The following is a 23,863-nucleotide window of genomic DNA, read 5'->3' on the forward strand; positions in this document are numbered from 1 at the left end:
TGAAACATGGCAGAGAGCACTGTTTCACATGCAACCACTAAGGAAAGTTGACTACGGTTATTGTTGAGGTAAAGCAAAGTAATAGTTAAATGGTACGTTTTCTTAAGTCTTTCGTAACTTCTTTTGCATGTAAAAATGTGACCAATAAAGACATAATGTGAAACAGAAAGGATTCTCGAACATTTCCAGCAGCGGTGAACTGCAAAATGCATGATTCGAAGACCCTTTTTGCTCTTTTCATTCATTCAAAATGTTCGAAAAAAAATTAAAATATGAACTTTGTTAGTCTTTATTTATGATCTAAGCCAACCCTTATTGGGTTTATTTTTGTCTTTCTGGAAATGTCAGACAAAGTTCCCAGGTCTTGTGTCTCAAACATGTTTTTTCTTTATTTTGTATTTATGTTTTTCCAAACCTTCCAATGCTACACAGTGACATTGGTGAGTGAGATCTGTTATGACGCAAGGCACACAGCTGACCAACAAAGCAGATGTGGATCCTGTGGTGTAATTTGATCTGATTGGTTTTCACAATAGTACTTTGGTTATTTACATACCATTTGTATGTAAATATCTCATGAGTCAAATTTCCTCAAACATACTGGCTCACTGCACTGCTGAGGGTTTGCTAATGTGAACAGCATGAGTGTGAGCAGCAACTGCAGAATGACGCCCTCTGCTGAAGCTGCCTATGTCTTCACTTATTTGTAAAAATAAAAATGGTCCTAGGCCAAAATAAACAACAAATCTCTATCTATCTATCTATCTATCTATCTATCTATCTATCTATCTATCTATCTATCTATCTATCTATCTATCTATCTATCTATCTATCTATCTATCTATCTATCTATCTATCTATCTATCTATCTATCTATCTATCTATCTATCTATCTATCTATCTATCTATCTATCTATCTATCTATCTATCTATCTATCTATCTATCTATCTATCTATCTGACGTGTTAACACAAATAGAGAATCAATCAATCACATGGCGGCAACTTACACCCTTTAGGGACGTAAACATGACCTGACATGAGTTCTTCAGCAACTCTACCAGAATTTCCCAGAAGAACCATCTCACCAGTTTACAGAAAATTGTGATAGTATAAACACCTCAGCTGTCAGAAAAAAGTATAAATGCAGTCAGACCCCATTAACTCTCTTCGTACGCAAATCTCTTCTCTAAATCTGCTGACGCTTGCTCATTGGAAAGCAAATATGTTCCTGCCTCGGGGATTTTTCTCATGAGCCTTGAAATAAGTTGGACTACCGATTCCCAAAAGAACAGGGTCGAATCTGCTGATGACGGTGTGAATCAGCAAGGAAACCAGATATCACCTATATTTTGTCATCGTTTATTTGTAAAGAGTAACTCTCTTCTCGTCGGCCACTACACCTCTGGCCACCCTTTTAAAAAACTTTTGTGCAGACGCCCTTACCCAGAAATGCGTAAAAAAAGCACAGTTCAGTAGGAACTTTGGAGAATGGTGACAGTGCGCTGTCCTTTCAGCACCGAGTTTGTTCTTTTAATCAAGGCGGCAAGGTCGTTTCCTCGCTGAACTTTGCAGGGAAATTACAAGACTATGTCCATAAAATGCAGTTATCCTATTATGACAAAAAAATAAAAATAAAAATCAGCAAGGAAACCAGATATCACCTATATTTTGTCATCGTTTATTTGTAAAGAGTATTACTTCTTCTCGTCGGCTCACTACACCTCTGGCCACCCTTTTAAAAAACTTTTTTGCAGACGCCCTAATCTCCAGAAATGCGTAAAAAAGCACAGTTCAGTAGGAAACCATCGAGAACGAACTAAAAAAAGAACCAAACAAAACAATCTATTTTCAAAGAATTTCCCCTAAAAGGTGCATAATTGGGTTTCAGTTTTTCATGATGGATGTAAAGCGCGCAATGGCTCTAAATGAGGTTATGAGGATCCCAAGAAGCATATGGCAGCATTTCCACTAAGATGTGCTGCATCTGCGCTGCACGCTGGGCTGATTGGAAATTTCAGTGGAAGTATTAGTGGAAGACAGACGCTTCCTGTAACCGCGTATATCGCACAGATAAATGGAGTAACGGAAAAGAGGAGAGTAAACCTCAGTAAACTTGACACAGCATTAAAGGGATGATCGGACAACTCGTATTAATTTTCCTCTTCAGGTACCGTTTCCTATAATTAGGCTACCACATAAATTTGTGGAGTAGTCCACAGGGGACAGTCCTCTCCCCCCGCCGTCGGGGAGATAGAATAAAAAGCGACTGGACGCACAAGAAGGGGGCAAACTTGGAACTTGGAGCGCCACACGGGATAATATCAGCTTCTTTTTCTTCTTTGTTTTGCCCGTTCTCTTTGCACGCCCGGCGCTTGGAGGATGACCACCAACCATCAGCGACCACACATATGATTTCCGTAGCTTTAACTCTACGAAACAGGAGCCGACTTTTTGAAAAGTGAACACTTACTGGGATCCGGACGGGAATCCAACAGAGAAAAAAAGTTACGCACATGTGCATTGTTTTGGCAGGACGCACCGGACGCAGTCAGAGAGTAAGAGAACTTTGAAAAGGTAATGACATTTTCACAACTAAAACTTTATTTAAAAACATACTTATTAAAAAGTGTTAAGATTATTTTATGATTTTATTGTTGAATAAGATTTTCGAGCTAAGTGTACGTTAACTGTAGCTATGCTATGGCTTCTACTTAAAAATATTATTCTGGTCATTTAAGAGTACCAATATTTAAAATTCGTCCTCAATCTCATCCCTCAGGTCTCCAAAAAGAAGGGAGTTTACTTTATCCTCCTTACGTCCACTTTCCACTTTCCTAACTACACTGGAGCTATGAGCGCACCGCGCAAACCCGTTGTTGTGGGACTGCTGTTATTGATGTGCGCTCTGACCGAGCACTGCGGCGAGAGCGCGCCAACCGCGGCGGCCGGCGGGGACGCGCCGTGGAGTCTGAGGCGAATGGTGGAGATCATGAAGCACGTGGAGGATAACCGGGGTTGGCACACAGCAAGAACGGAAGCCCCGCTGACACCGCGGGCGGTGGACAGCGCGTCGGTAGAGCAGAGGGACTTCCGCGACAAGACGGACAAAGGGAACCAGGCTCTGGGTGAGTGGCAGGTGTAGCAAGGCGTAGAACTTATTTTATTTTATTTTTTTTGCTGGTGTTAACTAAGATATCCTTCATTTAATAATTGTGTAATCTTTTCTTTCTTTTTCTCTCCTCCCGCAGTTTTAACCCCCACAGATTATAAAATGAAAGAGAGAATTATTAGATATTTCACAGGTAAGAACCTGTTAAAATGTTCCTCTTTTCTAAGATGTGTTTTCATTTTAAGTCTGATATTTTTTCCACTGAGGGACTGAAGTGGTCTATGACAAGCTATTTGTGCCCATTATTGCACTTCCTGTTTCAGTTCAGCCAATATTAAAATAAAACTTTCGGTTTGCTCACTGCTGCTGCCCCCCAATTTCACTTTGTCGAGGCAGGGGCGCAATATGGGGGAGACAATTCCAAGGCCCCCTGACCAACAGGGGGCCCTCCACAATTCTTTTGTTTTTGTTCATGGAAATTTAAAAAAATGGGTCCTGTCAATTGCAAAATTAATTCTATTGTGTGTTCTGAAATTGTTTTGAGCAGTAAAAATTTAATGTTACCCCTCCCAGACCAAAAAGCACGCATTTGACCTGAACACCCCCCTGGATCTACATGAAATGACGGTGACAGTGTTCAGCAGCAGTCAGTCAAGACAAGAACGACTGTGGCAGTTACTGTGCTGCCAAGAAAAATAATAAAGCCAGGTTTTCAAAAAATAGAGAGACAGGGAGAGAAAAAGGTAGAAGTGTCAATTTCTAACCCAGGTTTTCTCTGAGGGGTAGACTGTGTAAGATTATCAATCATTCAGCATAGTTAGCTTTAGCTACAGACTACTGTTTTCTTCCATTTCACTAACATTTAATGATTTAAGGAAAGAAATTAATAACATATTCATATATTGAACTTGTACCTGTACCTTTTACCACACTTAACAACAGATGGGTCAGTCAGCAGCAGCTCTAGCCCACGTCCCTTCTGACCTGCCCTCTCCTAAGAGAAATTAAACCTGCAGTATGTAACTTTTGTAAAAGGTTTATATATATATATATATATATATATATATATGTTAAAACTGTCATTATGTTGTGATATAGTGGTATGGGATAATCTGTGAAAAATCTATTTCCTCTGCCTTCTCCCAGTGTTATCTAGAAACAGCTAATCACAGACAGGAGAATTTTAGTGCTGTCAATCACAATCTCATGTGGCTGCTCATCCCTATGCTACAGCTAACTCAGCCTGTTGTGAATGCTTAGTCTAGTTAGCATAGCTATCAATGACAGCAGATAAACAATTTTCCTGTAATGATAAGTTGTTTTTCCACCATTAGCACATTTAGCAGTGAGTGAATGATGTTGATTGACAGCACTAAGACCCTCCTGCTGGTTCTGATTGGTTGTTTTGGTTGGAATGTTGCATTACTTTAGCCAGTGATAGTAGTAGCTTAGGGAGCAGGTGGAGAAGATTGATTGTTTTCACATATTATCTGACATGGTGACAGCTTTAACAAATATGGAGAAAACAAATTTAAGCAACCTACTTACATATTGTATGTGGACTGTTGCATATAAAATTCATGAGCAGTAAATATTGTGCTAGTTATCAGTGTTGGACCAAAGAAAGTAAGGCTGTTGCAAGCCTTTAAAATTGTGATGCATTTGATGGAGATAGACTCAAGAAATTGTAACAGCAGCTGCATGGGGGGGCCCAATTAAATTTTTTGTCATGGGGCCCAAGATTCCTGGCAGCGGCCGTGTCGAGGTGTTCCAGTATGACAAGTTACTGTTATCAAATAACATATTTGGTAACGAAACAATAATAAAAAAGTAAATTTAAATTAAGGCAGGACACCACCCTCATTGAAAACGCCCAACAGAAAGGCATTTTATATGAAGCTGCTTCATACTGAGTAACCTGTTTTTGGTAGAAGTGGTAGTAAGCAATGGAGGGATAAAACAGCTTTTTTTGCTACTCAGAAGTAAGAAAGATAAATAAATTGTTTTCATTTGACTATTTTTCTGCAGTTTGTAAATAAGTGTTAATGGTTGAGCTGCTTAATATAAAAAGTATCGTTCATTGATTGGATGACATTGTTTTCTGCTGCTAAGAAGTAAAAGAAATGCCATTGTCACGTTTCCTGCCGCTCATTAAATGATGTTAGTTGATGAGCTGCATGACATAAAACAAAGCTTTCAATGACTTTTCTGGCATTGCTGTTCATATGGAGTCATTTAAACTTCCTCTCACTGGTGCAAAATACAGAAATCTCGCTAATTAAACTTCATTTTTTACATAATGCTGTTACTAGCCAGTTTGAAAAAAGTGCTAATATTTGGCCCTAATGGCTTGCCATACAATACTCCACCTTTAGTTATGAGGTGATAGAGAACAGAATATCTGGCGTTTTAGTGTTTTTGTGGCTAAACTTACATTTAATGTCTAATTATAAATAGAATGAAGAACTGACCTACTTAGGATGTTTTTAAATTATATATTTTCTAGTTTCATATTTTCTAATACCTGCACACCATAAATCTACCAATTTGAATTTTAGCTTGTACTTTTCTATCCCACACAAAATTCATAGTTCTTAAAGTTGGACTAAATCCACAAAGCAGATGTTGAAGATGGATGCAAACGTTAGAAATGTGTTCAAAGACCCTGTTTCTCCTTCTCCGTCAGGTCCACTCGTGTTCAGCTCCAAGTGCAGGAAGAACGCGTACAGACTTTACCACCACACCAGAGACTGCACGTTACCTGCATGTAAGCCACAATTGCCCTGGACCTTGTGCACCAGGAGGGAAAGCTATCACCATCCAACATCAACACGCTACATGAAAAGAAAACGATTCAGTCTTTCTCTTTGTGTTTTCGCTTTCTCAGACTTCAAAAGATGTGCGCGACTTCTCACACGGCTTGCAGGCAGCCCGCAGTGCACAGAGGGGAAGCGCGTACACATTCAAAAGGTACTACAATGCTTCAACTCACACACACACCGAGCCTATGGTATAAGCTAATGAAGTCACTGCTTCTTGAGGCGATCAAGCCTCCAGCAGTAAAAAGATCTGAAAACCTAACTTTGGTAGTTACAGCTACAAGAAAATGTAAAAAAAAAAAAAAAAAAAACAATCATAGAGAGGAAGATATTTGTAGCTTGACAGATAATGTTACAATCAAACTTTTATGTCATTAGTTAAATCACTTTGTTGCTTTTGTCTGTGCAACTGCAAAGGAATCAATCAATAATTGACCAATAGCCTTTCCTGCTCAAATTATCTGAATTGCATTCAAACAATACACTCTGAAAACTGTCTGAAAAAATGTCTACAAGTCAGATAAATGACTTTGCCTGGACTATTTGTTTACTGCTATTAAATTTGTAAATAAATAACGAATTGGAATTTGCTATGCTAAATAAAAGTCTGTTCAGATTATTATTGGTCCATTTTTAAAACAAGGGTTTTGCACAGTACAGAAAAAGGTCAAAAGGTTGTGCTGTAGATTCCTTTCTCTAAAATGCTTCTCAAAACTTTGGATCACTGGTATTTACTTTCACATCTGGTCAGACTATTTATGGAAAAGAAGCACAACAGTTCTCTACAGTACCACAGCAAATCACTCTGTACCGTGTTACAAATGAACACACTAACAATATAATTCTCAGTTATTTTGAGCTAAAAATCATCTTAGTCTTTAGTGCTAAAATGGTTTTAAACAAACTCAAGAACTTGCCAAAGAAGAGTGGATCAAAGCAAGTTAGGTCTTTGCATGCAGGCTTTTATCATGCAGTGGAGCATTCCTAAAACGGAGGGTTTTTCTCATAAGTGAGGTGCTTCCCACCACTCTGCCAAACACTCATAAACAGCAAATGCTCATAATCAGGCGTAACTCATAAAACCCAGCATGAATTGGAACCGAGTTCAGAGTGTAGATCATGTTGCTCAAGAAACACTAAGACATTTGCTCTTAGTGTTAACATGCTGGCTGTATCAACACACATACCCTTGTAAGGGCACAGTGAGAGCTTCAACTCTGTTAGTCGCATTGATTATTGCAACAGCGTATTCACAGGCCTGTCCAACAAATCAAACAGCTGCAGCTGATCCAGAACGCTGTTGCTCGCGTTCGCACTAAAACCAGGAAGATAGAGCACAGAACACCAGTTTTAAAGTCCCTCCACTGGATCCCTGCTGCTCAAAGAATAGACTTTAAAATGCTATTGCTAGTTTATAAATCACTGAATGGTTTAGCACCACAATACATTATTGTCTGCTGCTGTTGTATCAACCTTCCAGACCTCTCAGGTCTTCTGGTTCTGGTCTGCTCTGCATCACCAGAACCAGAACCAAAGGAGGAGAAGTGGCATTTAGCATCTATGCACTACAAATCTGGAACAAACTTCCAGAAAACTGTAAAACAGCTGAAACACTGATTTCCTTTAAATCTCAACTAAAAACCCACTTGTTTAGAGTTGTATTTGAAACATAGTCAATTACAAATTTATTGACGGAATCTGACTTAATGTTCTGTTTTGATTGTTGATTCTATGTTGCATTGTTTTTGTGTTTGATTTGATGTAAAGCACTTTGAAATGCCTTGCTGCTGAAATGTGCTATTTAAAATTTGATTGTTTGATTGATTGATTTATCATTTGTGATTGTTTCATAAAGTTGCTTGACTGAAGGCCATGTGGACATTTGCCTTTTGTGTTTTGCAGGTTGAAGTCAAAGATGTGCTTCAGAAGAAAAGATGCAAAAAAATTACATTGGTGAAAACGTGCCTTGGACAGTGAGAGGGAACCTTAAATCTGACCGGCCTGTCTGACTTTAGGCACAGCGTTTTGCTTCACTCGCATCCCTTCTGCTGAGGTCAAAATTGCTGCAAATCACCACTTTGGCTGGGCCTCAATGGTTAGCTGTCATTACACGGGAGCATCGAGGCAAGGAAAACACAAAGCAGGTGAAGAGTGAAGAGAGGAGGAGCTGGCAAAGATAAGCAAAGTGGGGGCTTTTCTTCCACTGCACTGGAATTCAAAAGGATGTTGCTTAAACAAATAATAAGAAACAAGAATCACTTTCCTTTTGAGACATTTTGCCCTTGTTGAGTGTTTCAGGTTGACATTGGCTCTTCTACTGCACTATCATGATCTAAAAACAGAAGTTCTCGCTGACCCCCAGCTGGTGACAGTGTAGTCACCCACTTGTGCTCAGAATGAACTGTCATTAAATTATTGCAAGAACATTTTTCTGCAAAACCAAAAACACAAGTGGTGGCTTTAAGCCACAGCCAACTTGTGGATAGACTAACCCTGGGTATTGCATGGTAAAGACCATGTTTATGTATTTTACTTGTCAAATGGCTTAGTGGTACATAAATCATTGGTCCATGATCTGTCCAACCAGGAGTGCAATGTACATACGGTAAACACAACCATAGGAAGAATCCACCATTAAAGAACGTGGCTGGCCTTTAGCTAAAAGGTGTTATATATGTAAAAGTGTATATCTATATATATATTTAAAAATGAGATATATTTAAATAAATTTTGAGATTGTTACAAAATAATTTGTCTTTGTTGTCCTGTGCTGTATTTTCTCTTGCGTTCCCATCTTAAAATGAGGAATGCTGCCTGAGTGAGCGCATGACTGGACTGAGCCCTGGGACAGCTGATCCGGTGAAATTCCCAAGTGCTGTTTCAGATGGAGATGCTAAAAAAGTTCAAACTCAAATGAGAGCCGTGGATTTTTTTATTTATTTTTTTTTTTGGTTGTTTGTTTGAAATAGTGTTGCAAAATCAGTTTTATGTGATCACTTTCCAGGTTGCAAGTGAGGATATTTTTCCATGTTTTATTGCATCAACACTGTAAAACAATAGATTTCTGTAAAGGTTTTCTAACTTACTTATTGAGTACCCTTTATATGCAGTGGCTTGAAAAACTAAGTAGATAAATTATCCTTATTCTTATTGGCAGTAATAGTAATATTTTTTTGCTGTGAACGACCTACACAAAGTCTCAAATACTTCAGAAGTATTGGGAGAATGAGAATTTTTAAAAATCTGAATGGTGTGGCATGGATTTGTATTCATCCCCCTTACTTTGACATGTTTGACTCAACATGTTCTCATTAAATACTTTCTTAAAGACCCTCTTTAATAATGAAACATGTTTTAGTGGGTATAATATTGATTCTAGTAAGTTTCTTTTATTTTATAAAGAAAGAAAATAAAGTTGCATTTGGCTTCACAAAAGTGGTGGAAGAAATAATAATTAAATCACATCCCAAAGATAAAACTACCACATACCCTCCAAACTAATCATTTAGACTTAAACTTATTCAAAGATCCTGACAAAACAGCCAACTGGCTTTTGGCAAGACTTTGGGTATTTGATTGGGGGTATTCACCCACATCCATACTAGCAGACAGTCATGCTGGAGGAGACTGACAGAGGTAAGGTTGCCATTCACAAGTGCCACCAGTCCCTCTGGCCACAATCAGCAAGCAAGGCATCTTGCCCAAAGACATGATAGAGAGGACGGTATTGAATCAACAAGCCACCGATTGAGAGAAACTCATACCACCCATGTATTCTTTCACTTAGACTGAAGTGTGTGGTTGTAAAGTGACAAAATATTTGAAAAAGTTTCAAAGTTAAAGATGGCAAAAACCAAACATTTTATGCCCTTACATATTGGTTAAGCCTACAGATGTTCTGCAGTAGAGATGATGGCACAGGGATGGAAATATTTTCCATGTTAACACAGCCATCTAACATGCTGTCCAAAGTTGTCAGAGAAAAAAATATTTTAAACAAAGTTATATCCTTTGTGATATCTATTGGAATCATAAGCACCTGTGGCAGCCTTAGGCTCATTTTGCTGAAGTGTGTTCTTGGTGTTAAGACATTTCCTCCATCAGCATTTGGATGGAGCTGGTTGTAATTTACAACACCTGGCTGGTGCACCATAAGGTCATTTGGTTCCCCTTGAACTAGTATACTGCATCAGTCTTGAGGGCGTCCACCATTTTTTAGAAATGCCTTGATATTTTTTCCCACACAGATTGGGAATTATGCTAGTGTCAAAATAAACATAAAAAAAAGAATTTGATTAGAAATTAAATTTTACATTTGATTTCCAAGATGAACAGGACATTGACTCTAATATGTACAGCACATATTAGAGTCACCTTCTAATCGAAGGTGACACACCTGCTAATTGAATTCAATTAGAAGCTGTGTCCAAACTTTTGACTTTTATAATTTGACAGATGCATGAACATCTCTGGTATTTCTGGTTCTACATTTTTCAATGGATGGAGACTGTCCAGTAAGCAGCTGGTTCATCTTTCCTTCAACCCCACCCACATATGATTTACATCTGTTTCCCCATCTCCAACTGTGATGAAATCTTAAGTCTATCATGAGGAGGCTGATAGGTCATTTGTGTCGGTAGTGGAAAGACAGCTTGTGGGAGTAACACCAACCCTGATGAATAAGCAGCGACTGACAAAAAACAGAATAATTTCATGACAGTTAATGGCAGTGATTAATTTTCTTCTTTAATGTTTAAGAAATTTCAAAGACCTGACTTGGATTATAGGAGCACAATACAAGACAAAACAATTGTAGTTGTAATTATGGACAATATGGCTCACATCCCAGAGCACCACAATCTAATGGTAGCCACTTGCAAAACAGAATATCACAAAGATTTGCTTGTCAAACCTCATTCTTAACTGTAGGGTTTTATGTGATGTTTTCCTGACATTTGCAATAACATTAACTCTTCAAGAAGGCTTTCCACAAGGTTTAGAAGTGGCTTTATGGGATTTTTTTTTTTTTTTTTACCATTATTCCAGAATATTATTTGGAAGCAGATCTACCTCACAGCCATTGCTCTACTTCATCTCAAAGGTCTTATCAGATCTGGGAAGCAGCTCCACACCGGACTGCTTCTCGTGTGCATTGATTTTGGAACAAGAGGAAACTATCATCTAACTGTTCCCACAAAGTTGGGAGCATTCAAAGGTTCAAAATGTCTTGGTATGTTGAGGAATTACGTTTAACCTATTGCAGAAATTTACACATGTAAAGAAGATGGATTTGTGAACAAATGAAACACCTTTTCAATTAGATTGATTCACTTTAATGATCCAAGTAAACCAGAAGATGCAGCACTGCTCTAAATGTCACTGGTAAGACATCTACAATACTGCGGCATAGCACTGTAGTGATCTCTGACAGTCATGGTACAGTTATATTGATAAGTGCTTTTGTGGCAATCAAGATGTATTAGGTTGGTTGATTATGCAGGTTCTTCTTAGATTTAAATGTGGTTCAGAGTGAGATCTTGTTAGGAGTTCTTCTCCAGGAACGCTTTGCAGCAGCGTAGGCACTGTTCATACACATTTTCAAAGTCTGCATCGCTTCCCTGAGGGATAAAACACAAGACAAGCTTTGGTAAATAACACATTATTAAATGATGACTTGCTGTGGGTTGAGAGATAAAAATGGACAAACACACTCTTATGAATGTAAAGGGGAAAAACGTGAAATGATAGCAATCTTTTCAGCCAGAAATTTTTTTTCCCCCTCTTTCTGAGTACCAAATTAAATCAAAGCAGATGCCAAGAAGTTTACTGAGTGGTAAAACCCACACTCAAATTCAGACAGATTAATACTTTTACAACATAAAGCCAAAAGAGACTTTAGTGTTTCTGAAACTCTGGTCTCTTCGATTCATGAGGGTTTTGGCACATACCTTGTCTTTTTTTAAATTATTCGTTTGTTTTGTTCTTTAAAACAATTCCACTCCAGAAAAACAGGAAATATTTGACACATTCTTTGAACTTGTTTTTAAATCTGAACGACTGAGATTTAAACATATATTTGTTCAAGTAAATGTCTTCATTCACCTTAAACATTTTGTCACATAAAAACCACAAACAAAAATACTTTACTGGGAGTTTTGCCTTACATAAATATAAAGTAGCACATAACTGACATGGAGAAAAAAAAATGAATGGATGTGTCCACTTGAATTTAGCACCAAATGTACAACCTAGATCAATGCTTCTAAATAATATGTACACATTCATATATTAATGTGTGCATGATTGATCTTCTATGCATGTTTTCATCTTCTTAGAAACAGTTTATTTGGCATAAAAAATGAGGAAATCGTGCATTTTGTAAGGCTGCAAAGCTCATTTTCATCCCTCCTGCAGAAAATAAAGCAACACATGTCTCCATTTATTTTAACACAGTGACACTGATTGTCTACCTGCTCATTTTGTGGTCATCAAATGGGTTGTTGGCGACGGTCCACAACCAAAGTGGTGTTAAATATTCAAAGGAAAGCCACAAAGCATATCAGAAGCTCTGGTAAGTAGAGCTAGAAAGCCCCTGAATGCTGTGCAATAAAGTGAGACATCCAAACTATGCTTAATATAACTGTCCATACTTATATATTAACTGTTGAGCCACAATGTGTTCCTCCAGCCACAACCCTAACAACATGATGACTGTTTTATTTAGGGCTGGCATTCTAAGAGTAACTTAGCCAATAAAAACAGGAAGAAACAGATCATATACAGCCAACAGAAATCTGCAGCACTTCTTTCTTCAAGACCACACATGACATTAGTTATTTATTGTGAGATTATTCTAAATACTTTCAGGAAACAAGATTTACCAATCTTCAGCGAGATGTCATGAAGGTATATCATTGTGTTATCAATGCTTTGTGTGCTCGGAAACTTTCAACTACTTCTGCCTTTTTTCATTCACAATCCTCATGAAAGATAAAAAGGAGTTAAGAAACCCAGTCCAAATCCTCTGGCTGGGCTTCCCACTGCTGAGAGAGTATGTAAAGAACAAAAGAGACGAGCCAGCCACGGAGTGTGGAAAGCCAAACCAATCGGAAACTAATAGAAAAAAAATTAACAGATGAAAAGTAGACTTTTGTTGCAGTCCAAGTAATTACAGTGCAGTTAAAAAAAGCCACTGTAATGAGCACAGGTCTGGAAAGGTTTTTGAAGCTAGTAACTGATCCGTTTTATAACAGCAATCTGCAATGTTTTGCTTTGGAGGTGATTATTGCAAGAAACGTGCTTAGAAAAGATCGAATGTCTCCCTTTGGTCTCTGAATTCTCTCTAGAACTACCACATGCTCCTGAACACGGCAAAGTTCATCCAAAAACAAAAATACTATCCAAAATGTTGATGGATAACAAAACATCATCAACATCATCATCTATGCATTTTAAGTTCAGGCAATCTGTTTTATCAGTTTTGTACGTGGAGGAATATGGTGCACATGATTCCTCTTAATATTTCAATCCACCAACATTTGGGAAAACCTGAGAAAAACAGTTTTTTAGAAAGAAAAATGGGAAGTAAAATGTATAAAATTCAATAAAAGATGATGTGACTGATTAATAAAAACGTTTGAACCGTATTAGTTCTGTTGCTTTGTTTGCAGATGTTTGAAGGTAAAAATGTACAGAGATAAGAAAACAGGCCTGCAACTAAGGTGGATAATAACAAATAAAGATGTCTATCTTGTGGGTAAAAGAGCTGAAAGCATTCAACTAAAAGTTTTAAATTCTTGGCAGATGAGACACATTGCTTCACTATCTCCAAATAATGTTCTTTTCTCATGATGCCATCTATTTTGTCTATTTTGCAGAGACAAATTTTCTGTCAGGTCTTGTTATTTCTATAAATTGGTTGAGTGCTAATAGATACATTGTGTCTGAGTAAAGAAAAGCTAAAAAAAGGATAATGTCATTTGCATGATGGTATTTAAGCAAACGTTAGGAAGGTTCCAGTGATCTTTATCAGAGATTTTAGAAATGTTCAAATAATTAGAAACAATAACAGCTGTGTTCAATCTAACCTCACTCCATGACTCTGCAGTCACGCAACCCAAGAAATTTCCTGAATTAAAAAGTATTTTTAAGTTGACTCCAAATCAAAGTGCCTTGTTGAGAGGCTGTTTTAGAATAAAAGCATAACATTTCATCCTAAATCATCAGAACTACATTATTTTGGAGTGACAGTTTGTGCCTCCATACTAACAACCATTATCTTTTGGACATTTGAAGAGAAAGGGCCTTTGCGAAAGCTTTGGGGGAGCTGAACAGGAATCCATCCTGTCAAAATAAGAACTTTCAATCCTTTTTCAACTATGACCCCTTTGGCAGAAATTTTCACTCACCTGCAGCAGGGTTTTATCAAGACTGAGCTAAAAAAAACAAAAACTATTTTCTTATGAACATGTAGCCAAAACAATTATTCCACTGGATTATAATGTCTGCAAGCAAAGACTATTGTACATGTTTGTCAATTTAAAAATGAATCAGAAATAATAAATGCTAGAATGTGATAATCCAGTTGTGAAATGTAGGCAAAGATCAAGTACCCATGTCATGTAAAATGACACACTTGTTTTCCACACTTGCTTAATGAATGTGAAGTTTCCAAACTACTAGGTGGTCCGTTTAAGACACGCTTTCAACACAGAATCAGGCTGGCGTTATCTTGCAGAAATAACAAAAAAAGTTTCTTAGCAATGTTGATTATTAAGTTATATAAATCTACACAGTGAATGCTGACTGTTTCAGTTTATATTATACTAAAAAAAGGAGTCAATGCAGCAATTCAATGTGAGGGAAACCACACTCATATTCACTTTAGAAATAATTTATTTTAAGCGGCCGTGTTCATGACACAACCACATCAAATTTAGGATCTATTTAATACTTAGAAACCTTGAAAATAAACACAGCACATGTGATTTTGTTTTAAAATTGAGCAAGGGAAAAAAAATTTTCCTTAGATACTTACATAATATGGGTCTTTGATGATCCGCTGGTTCTGAGGATCATATGAACCGAGAAGCTCGATCTTTGCATTGGAGTTTTTCACAGACTTGGCCTTCTTGTTCAAGTCACTGTAAAGGAAAAAAATTAAACTCATTCGAAGCAGAGATGAATAATTCTAAAGCTTCCTTATAATAAACATCCATTTGGTTAATCTTGCCTGAAATCCTTATATAAATTTTACAGTTGCTTTATGTCATAGCAAACCTCTGTGCAAAAAATAGAGAAAGTAAAGTGCAACAAAAAAAAAAAAATTATTAAAAATAAATCAACACATCTCTACTACTTTAGAATGTCAAATCTAAAACAGTACAAACATGAAGACAAATAATTAATGAACTCTTTGTCAGGCAACAAAAATATGTGGGAGGAAGAAGGGGGAAGAAAAAAATGGCTAAACAGCCAAGACGAGGCATCCAAAGAACTCAGTAAGCAGCTTACAGATCAGATCTGCCATAGGCATGTGATCTCAAAATGATCCCTAAACGTTCAAAGTAGCAAAAAAAATATCCCTCCCTATGACCTTTCAAAAGAGCTTAAGAAAGGTTATTGCTCATTAAAGGGAGGCATTGACCGGGGAGTGAGTTATAGCTCAAAGCTACCAATGTTTCTTTTTTTTTATGTGAAAGTGAATGAGCAGCATAGATTCTCAATGCAACACAAGTCCATTCTGAGGGAATGTTTTCTCACTAAGACGAGACACTTAAAACATGACCCGGTGTTTTCAGTGCCTGCGTGTCGTCAAGCTGTGATCGACACTCGAAAGGGAAAATAAACAATGCTGCGAGTTTGAATAACTGTACCTCAGGTTGCTCTCATCCATGCAGAGTATGTATTCAAAGTTCATGAAGTCGTCTTTGGTCACCTGGAAGTGGGATAGAAAAGCAGAAAAAGGCAAATGTTAGTTTTGGCTCTTAGTTGAAACAGTACGGAGAGCAGAGGCTCCCGCTGGGCCTTCGGAGAGAGGGGAGAATCCTCAGCAGAAACTATCAATCATTGTTAAGCAAAAACTTCTTTCTTTCATCCATACTTCATAATATATATATAAAAAAAACAAGAATAAATAACGTATACTTTAAATACAGAAATTCAGTGATTTACACAGAAGCAACAGTTTTAAGTAACCAACTCTATTCAGCAAATTCATTATTACATTTTATGGTGCCTCTAATTATTATTGGCCAAACCTCTACAATAACTTAGTCAAGAAACTTGGGTTAATTTTTAAACACAGATTACAAAAAATTCCGCATATACATTGCTGTGAAAAAGGATTTGCTTCATTACATATTTGTGCTTTTGTTCCCCCAGGCATAAAAATTGTCTCACTTTCTTGATGTTATTCACTTTATTTTTGATCTTTAATTACTGTACATCAATGTATGGTAATACTTTATATCAGACAATTTCAACATCTTGATTGCATGGGTCTGGCAGTAATTATTTTTGGGATTTACTTGAATAGCAAAGACATGAAATAGCAAATGAGAAACGGGTGAAAAATAAATATTTTCTTATAGAAAATGTTACTCATGTAGGAGGAAATTAATTGTTATAACTGAATATTCCCACAAAATAATATTCTCACTCTCCTAAACCTCTTCCTCACACATGGTGGTAGTGTGAGCCTGTTGAGCTGTGAGCCCAAAGTTGACCTGGCGCTCTCACAGTTTAAATGAAGCAGTGATAATCCGCCATTTCAGAAAGAAAGTTCTCTTTACAACCCTGATGGGGATCTTGGACTGTTTTGAGTGGAAAAAATGAGCAGGGAGGATCTTTTCGAAAATAAGGAGTAAGTGTAAGATATAAGTTTCAAATCTCTAGATAAAACGCCTGATGAAGCCATGCTGAGATAGTTCTGCTCTGTGTAAAATTAAACCAGTTTGCCTTTTAAAAGTGAACTCTTTCACCTGCAGAGTTTAGAAAGGCGTAAGTATGGGAAGCATCTTATTGTTTCAGAGCACTCATCTGTTTTACTAAACTGGGCCTGCTTTAATAGAAAACAAACAAAATAAGACAAAATAGATTTAAAACTTAGAACAAGCTCTAATCAAAATGATTATAATTTAATTAATCAAATGTAATCGTTTTGATTAATGATTACAGATTATTAATCAAAAAGTGTCCCTCTATCCACAGATGCATCTATTGTGTAAGAAATGTCATAATTCAGAAAAGTTCTTTTTTTGTCCAAAGCTTTAATGCGTATGATATTTCTGCCATTTTGTTTTTGAAATTCCATATTACCCCTGATATTCATACATAATAAAAAACATTTAATAAAAAACAGACCAAAGCAATTTGTGTTGCTCATGAATGCAAAAAAAAAAAAAGGATCCCTACATGGGGAAGGACAAATCTGTTCCCTCTGTCAGAATCTGGACCGTAAACCTCGACGATAAACTTCACTTGGAGAGAATAAGACATTCACTGAAAGACAACTTCAGGCAATTTAAAGAATCTGGAAACCTACCAGATCATATCCCGTGGTTACAATCGCAACACAACAAGGCTCTGCAGCACTTTAGGCTACCAGGAGGTTTGTCAGCAGATGGCCTCACTGGATGGGGGTGGGCTTATAAAAGGCCATCAACTTAGATAACTCCTTTTCTGATTTACTCAGTCATAAATTAAAAATTAATTTATTGGTGTGATTCAGGATCATACAGTACCAGCCAAAACCTGATGAAAAAAAGCCTTAAAATGAATTCACTTTTTCCTGCAGTAGAATAATCTCACACCGAAAAACAACACCCAATTGATGTGAAAAATAAATCAGGAAATTAGAGCACATTACAAAAACCCAAAGGCTTCACAATTATTGGTTCCTCAAATTTAAATCTCTTATATAACCCTCCTTTTGCCATCAGTGCAGCATTTGGCCTTCTCCTACAGCACTGGACAATTTTAGATGATTATGGCCTCTTTCTTTAGATCTGGGACTGAGGTAGTCATGGAAGAAGGCTGATTCTGTGTCTGGTGAGCAACTAAATGGTCCCCCATTTTCAGTTCACTGGTGGATTTTATTTATGTCTTTTTCTGCAATTACAAAGCTTGGAATCAGTATTTGGTAGGACATCAGAGTTTGTGAGCAATGCATTCACTCTGTACGTTCACATTGCATTATTTAGCCAGTTTATTGGCCTTAAGCCGCCCTTAAAGCCCCACTACATTTGTATTTTTAGATGCTTTAAATAAGAAAGATTGGAACAATGGGAAATAAAGAGTGTGAAAAATCATAATTGATAGCGTTATTGCAATGTAAATAACCCAGTGCATTTTGCTTTTATCAACATCAATGATTAACTTCCATTTTGAGTTTTGATGCTTTTAATTTGAAGGAACTAATTTCTGCTTAACTGTTAGAGCAAAGGCAGCATAACAGCAAACAAAAGACAGAAGTTAAGTTGTAACAGAGCTTATAAAAATTTATTTTGTTATTAGACGCCCCTGTGATAGGCAAAGATTGTTTACGTTCATGATTTAAGTAAGTACATGTTTTAAATATTCTATGACTAAAACATATCCCTAGATCTTACAGTGCCACTGTAGGTTATTTGACATCAAACTTAAAAATTCATCAGTATAGAGTCATCCTGCATTCAGTGCGGTGTGCTACATGCAGTACTCATTTATGTACAGTATTGTAATTAGATATTTTCCTGATATTATACAGGATTTGGTGTGAAAATAAGATAACTAGGTCTGTGATCTGTAACTAACAGAAAATGGCCTTTGATGTCTGTAAAAGTCTCTAAAAACTATAAGATAAAGAAGCTACTTATATTACAAAAAGACGATGTGATGTGATTTTGTTACAAAAATAAAATATTTTATTTCAGGGCTTCTCTAACTATCTTTAGCAGAGGTGCCAATACGTCTCTTAATCTGGAGCTGGTAAATCCTTCCTATCTATGGCAAATATTTTTATTTAATTTTAGACATTTTTCTACCATAGTATTAATAGAATCTCTCACCAGCAGATGGTTTAAAGATAAAAATATTTGGTCAAAAAGAACTCTTGGTCCTGGTGGGGAGGAATCGTCTCCAAAAAAACCTATTTATCCAACATCCAAACTTTAAAGATGATAAGCAAAATTAATGTGATTACAGGAGGATCATGGTATTTTGGCTAACGTTGCTCATTCCTCTAATGTTGACACAATGATAACATACTAACGAGGACGGAATCAAAATTTCAGCTCTCCTAAATCTATAGTCTTGCTGGTTTTTTGATAAGAGAAAAACATTCCACATTACTTGTTGTAGATGTCATCTGAGAATGTTTGTCTCGTAAAAAAAAAAAAAATCCTCTTGTTTATTTGGGGGTGCAATGGTCTCCAGGCAATATCCCAATTGGCCAATTTGCTTATTTGGACATAAGCCTTACCAGAAGTTGAGCTAAGTGGGATGGTGGGAGCAAAGAGAAGAGAGAGAAATAGGAAGAAAAGACTGATAAAGGAAAAAGGGAAAAAGCTTGTCGGAGCTCATTGTGTGGATTTGGTTGAGTTTAAGCCAGAGGTCTAGCCTTCTGATTTAAGCAGATTAAATGTGAGCCTGACTGAATGGGTTTATTGTGAGACAACGCAAGGAGACAGGAGATCTCAGGCAAAGGGTCAGACACCAGAGATGTCTCACGAAAGAAGACAGAAAAAAGTGTTAGAAGGTTATGGAAGATGGGAATGAGCCAGCATCACCTAAAGCTTAAAGTCCTAAGATAGAGAAGTATATGAATGATTCCTAACTTCTTCTAAAATTAAAACATTATTTGCAAAGGATGCAGCTATGATGGGAACAACTATATTTTATTAACTCTGCAGATATGAACATATTGAACAACATTTTAGCATGTCAATAGGATTTATATTTTTATGATCAAAGATTATTTTCATTGCAAAAGAAAATAAATAAAACCCAAATAAAGAATTATTTGAGTTGAACTGAATTGTTTTCCTTCATAAATAGTGTTGCAATAATTAACCTTTTTAATAAAACAACATAAAAAGCATTTTCCCCCTGACAATTTTATAACATTTATACATTTCAGAACAAACATTAACTATCAGAGGTAATCAATGCAAATACAAAACATGCACTTCAAAAATTAGAATTTTGTTTATAAAAAAGGGAAAAAAATGCAAACCAAAATGATGCCATTTGAAAAAGCAGTTCCCATCTAAAACTAATGCCTGGTTGTGTCAGCTAATAAGTATTATAAGGTCTTCGCTACAAAGTAAATTTAAATAAGCCACATCCCATCACAACCATAAATAGCCTATTAAAATTTATTTCATAGCATCTCAGTCTGGTCAACTTTTTAACTTTTACCAGGCCACTCCAAAAACCTTTATTCTTTTTTAAAGCATTATTTTGTGTGCTTTGTATGACCATCTCACTGAATTACTAAGTCCATGAACCAATGGCTGGACATTCCCCTTCAGAATTGTCAAAAGTCTTCTGAGTCTTTAAGCAAAAAGGCAATCCTGAGCCATAAATCTTCCACCATATTTGATTATTGGTGGTAAGCTCTTTTAATTTCATGCCAGATATGAGCATGATGTGCATCATCAACTCATAGATTATTTTTCAAAAGTGTTGAGAATCCCTGAGGGCTTTTTTATTTGCAGATGTGGATCTCACCGTGGATTTCTTACACAGAGACCATTTCACCCTAGTCTCCTTTCTGAATTCTGAAAACTGACTTCAGCTGAAGCAAATGCAGCCTAAACTGTTTTAGTATTCCTCATTGAGTATGTTGATGCACTTTTGCAGTAATTCTGGTAAGTCAGACACTCTTCTGTATGTTTACAGCTCTACATTTTCTCCATTTGTGGGAAACTGGACAGTGATTGACAGGAATCCAGAAGCAATAGAAATTGTATTTTAGCAGATTCCTGACCGGTACGTCAGATGTCACTTGCTATGTTTCTCTTCAATTCCTACATTTCTTCAGATTAAAATATAACATGTTGCTTTCTGATTTTAACCAAAAAATGCGTTTAATCACTGCTGATTCACGACTTAACAAGGTCATCATAGTTTCAAACAAGTCAGGTGTGCTTGGATGTTATTTTTCACTTAGAGCTGCAGTAGGTAATTTTTAAAAAAAGATTTTGACATATTTCAACTATCACCATGCCCACAAGGTATAACATGACAGATACAATGTTTTTTTTAAAAAAAGAAAAAACTATCTACAGCTCTGCTGATTGCTCCTAATGTTGCAGGAAAATGGTAAACTACAGAAAATTGTGAGAAAACACACTAATGAGATGAGTGGCGCCACGGATCATCCAGTTGTACCTGTCGAGCCCTATGGCTTGTCTCAATGCCATGCTTCCTGAGGCAAGCCAGACCACGGATGTCCGGTGAGCTGCCTGTATTCCAGTCAGATGTGGCACCACTGTCTATGACCCACTGCAAGAACAGAGCACAGAAAGGGGCCGCTAGCTACTGCTACGTGTAGAAAAGCGAGGTCGTACCTGCCTGGCCACATGACTCATGGGCACACCATGTCTCTTCATGCAGGCTTGACCACGGTGGTCTGGGGTGTTTCCTATTTCATAGGTGGAGGTGGCAGCACTGTCTATCCTCCACTAGGCAAATCAGGGTGTGGAGAATAACAATATATCAAAACTGGGTCATGATGTCAAATGAGTAGAAGTTGAAAGTGGTTTAGAATTTAGTGTTTTAAATGTCTATAAGGATAATTGATTCATTTTTAACTTGGTTAAATAAGTACACAAAAAATTTAGAACATTTCTGATAACATCTTTATCTGCTTTATTATACAGAATACTTAGCGTGACAATTAATATAAACATGATGTCAATACTTCTTAAAGCTTTCAAAAGATATCTACATCTTCAATGAAATATGATTTTGGAGATAGTTAAAGCATCTGCAAACACTGAGGAGCTGAATGTAGTTTGCACACTGCAATGACTAAAGCCAAATTATTTTAATATATTCCTTACTACATTTACAAAAACAAATCAACATAGCTACTTAAAAGATGGATGTTTTACACTTTATTTTTTAACAGTTGAAAAAGATTTAACAGTCTGTAATGTATCAATAAAATGCAGATGACTTTACCTTATCAACCACTCCAGCATCTGTTGCCATTTTCCTAAACACAGCTTCGGCAATGGGAGACCTGCAAATATTCCCTGTTTAAAATCACAAGAGTATTAATAGGATGTTTCAATATTTTAATATTCTAATTACATTATCCTAAAGAGTGTAGTGTGAGTTGATCAAACTTTGATTAACCCAATCCCATTTTCTGGCATCTTATGAAATATTAACCAGAAAACTATTCTTCAGTTCAATTTTAACCCCATCTGGTGTGGTAAAGGCACAAAAAAGCAGTCCAGTTAGTTTTAAAAATACACAAACTTAATGATCAACAAAGTGCATACGTCTTTAAGGCGCCCACTCCTCCTCAAACGAAAGTGCACAAATATCAAACAATCAAACGAACAATTGTGGGGTAATTATAGAAATTAGGAGGTAAAATGCTGGAGCATCATGCTCGGTTTGTGTAAGTCATGCACAGCAGCGCGACGTCCCGTAAGTGGAATGCAGAATGCTTGCAAGTCAATGTTGATTTTCCAAAATAGGTTTTGTTAAACTAATCTACTGCACGAGTTTGGACGTGGCACTAAACGAGTTTTATGAAAAACTGCAGATTAACATGTCAACTTAATTAATGTTCATAGTGGCAATAAAACATGAAACCAAAACTAAAATGAAACCAAAACTAAAATGTCAATCCGGTTTACCGTCTTCATGACACTGTAAACCGGACTGACTTAAGTTCAAAATGTTCAAAGTGTAGTTATAACATTAAAACATTTTTTTATAAGTAAAGGGTCTTTCATTTATGCTTTATGACCAAGAAGAGCAACTTTAATGACCGTGCCGGGGAGACAAGCTAGCTGGAAATCTGACGCTAACTCGGTTTAAGAAATAAACTTGTGAACCAATAAAACCATAAGAACTTGCATGTATTCTATATGTGGTGTTTGATTTAAACATTGTTTCTGACAGGTTATAAAAGACGCTCTTACCCAGACAAACGAACAGAACTGACTTCGAACCGGTGGCCGCCATGTTGCTGTGGAGTCTCCTGAATTACGTCACAGTGGGTGACCAGCTTCTGCCTGAGCAAAAATAAGCTCTCAAATGAAATCACAAAAAATGAAATCTCTTTTATTTTCTAAGGGGGGAGAGGATTGTTAATTGTGTGTTTGGTGGTAACCACGTTTGTTTTAAATGAGAAACAAAGAAATAAATGTAGAAAAAAAAGACTGAAAAAGAATCATGACTTAATGTTGAGCTTGCCTGAAGATTTAAAGAAAATACAATTCTGGTCCATTCTGCATTCTGGCCTGCAATAAATTAAAGATGCAGTGTGAAGGTATAAGGTTTAGCTTTCGTAATAGCTTTTTATTGTTATTATCTAGACAATGGCTACTTTTCACTTTTTTCCCTTAGTCATTTTAGTCATTTTCAGTGTCTTGATTGTATTCATGTCTATGGTCCTGACCATATGATACTGTTTCAGAAAGAATGAGGCATCTACATAATGCAGCATTTCAAATTAGAACTGGTTTAAAACTTGCAGAGATGTATTTGAACCTGGGCTAGAATGGCAAAATGTGCCAAAACATAATTGGCATTCAGTGCCCCTTAAACTAACACCCATAAATTAAATAAAATGCCTTCAAATGACACTCAATAAAGAAATGTAATCATATTTACTTTAATGTAATCTGAGTTAAATATAAATATAGTTGTTTTTTAAACGTTTCAGAAGTTTGTTAGACATTGTGGACGAACAAAATGCATCACGA

At 36.7% G+C, this 23,863-nt stretch overlaps 2 protein-coding genes across 3 annotated transcripts; one reads left to right on the forward strand and one right to left on the reverse strand.

Annotated features, from left to right (window-relative positions):
* The first annotated feature begins 1,786 nt into the window (after positions 1-1,786).
* On the forward strand, positions 1,787-8,681 carry LOC122825279 (ALK and LTK ligand 2-like). Its single transcript, XM_044106553.1, has 6 exons — positions 1,787-2,576; positions 2,782-3,127; positions 3,251-3,304; positions 5,798-5,878; positions 5,999-6,081; positions 7,833-8,681. Exons 2-6 carry the CDS (start codon positions 2,854-2,856, stop codon positions 7,905-7,907), a joined length of 567 nt encoding a protein of 188 aa, XP_043962488.1. The 5' UTR covers positions 1,787-2,576; positions 2,782-2,853; the 3' UTR covers positions 7,908-8,681.
* A 2,559-nt stretch (positions 8,682-11,240) lies between these two features.
* Positions 11,241-23,192, reverse strand: acp1 (acid phosphatase 1). Of its 2 annotated transcripts, none has more exons than XM_044106555.1 (6): positions 23,078-23,192; positions 22,101-22,174; positions 21,306-21,419; positions 15,806-15,867; positions 14,968-15,073; positions 11,241-11,548 (listed from the first exon to the last, which is right to left on the reverse strand). In XM_044106555.1, the coding sequence occupies exons 1-6, from the start codon at positions 23,118-23,120 to the stop codon at positions 11,471-11,473; spliced, it is 477 nt and encodes a 158-aa protein (XP_043962490.1). In that variant the 5' UTR covers positions 23,121-23,192; the 3' UTR covers positions 11,241-11,470. The 2 variants fall into 2 exon arrangements, with proteins under 2 accessions (XP_043962490.1, XP_043962489.1); XM_044106554.1 differs by lacking the exon at positions 21,306-21,419 and adding an exon at positions 21,485-21,598 and having other exon boundaries at positions 23,078-23,176.
* Positions 23,193-23,863: the final 671 nt, after the last annotated feature.

Source organism: Gambusia affinis, linkage group LG22 (assembly GCF_019740435.1).
Source record: "Gambusia affinis linkage group LG22, SWU_Gaff_1.0, whole genome shotgun sequence".
Classification (NCBI taxonomy): Eukaryota; Metazoa; Chordata; class Actinopteri; order Cyprinodontiformes; family Poeciliidae; genus Gambusia; species Gambusia affinis.

Excerpts from the sequence above, each read along its gene's own strand:
- LOC122825279 (XM_044106553.1), top strand. The coding sequence starts at position 2,854 with ATGAGCGCACCGCGCAAACCCGTTGTTGTGGGACTGCTGTTATTGATG. Across the intron at positions 3,305-5,797 it reads AATTATTAGATATTTCACAG|GTCCACTCGTGTTCAGCTCC; the intron begins GTAAGAACCTGT and ends CTTCTCCGTCAG. Across the intron at positions 6,082-7,832 it reads AGCGCGTACACATTCAAAAG|GTTGAAGTCAAAGATGTGCT; the intron begins GTACTACAATGC and ends TGTGTTTTGCAG.
- acp1 (XM_044106555.1), bottom strand. The coding sequence starts at position 23,120 with ATGGCGGCCACCGGTTCGAAGTCAGTTCTGTTCGTTTGTCTGG. Across the intron at positions 15,868-21,305 it reads CAAGCCATAGGGCTCGACAG|GTGACCAAAGACGACTTCAT; the intron begins GTACAACTGGAT and ends TCCCACTTCCAG. Across the intron at positions 11,549-14,967 it reads TCATCAAAGACCCATATTAT|GGAAGCGATGCAGACTTTGA; the intron begins GTAAGTATCTAA and ends TTTATCCCTCAG.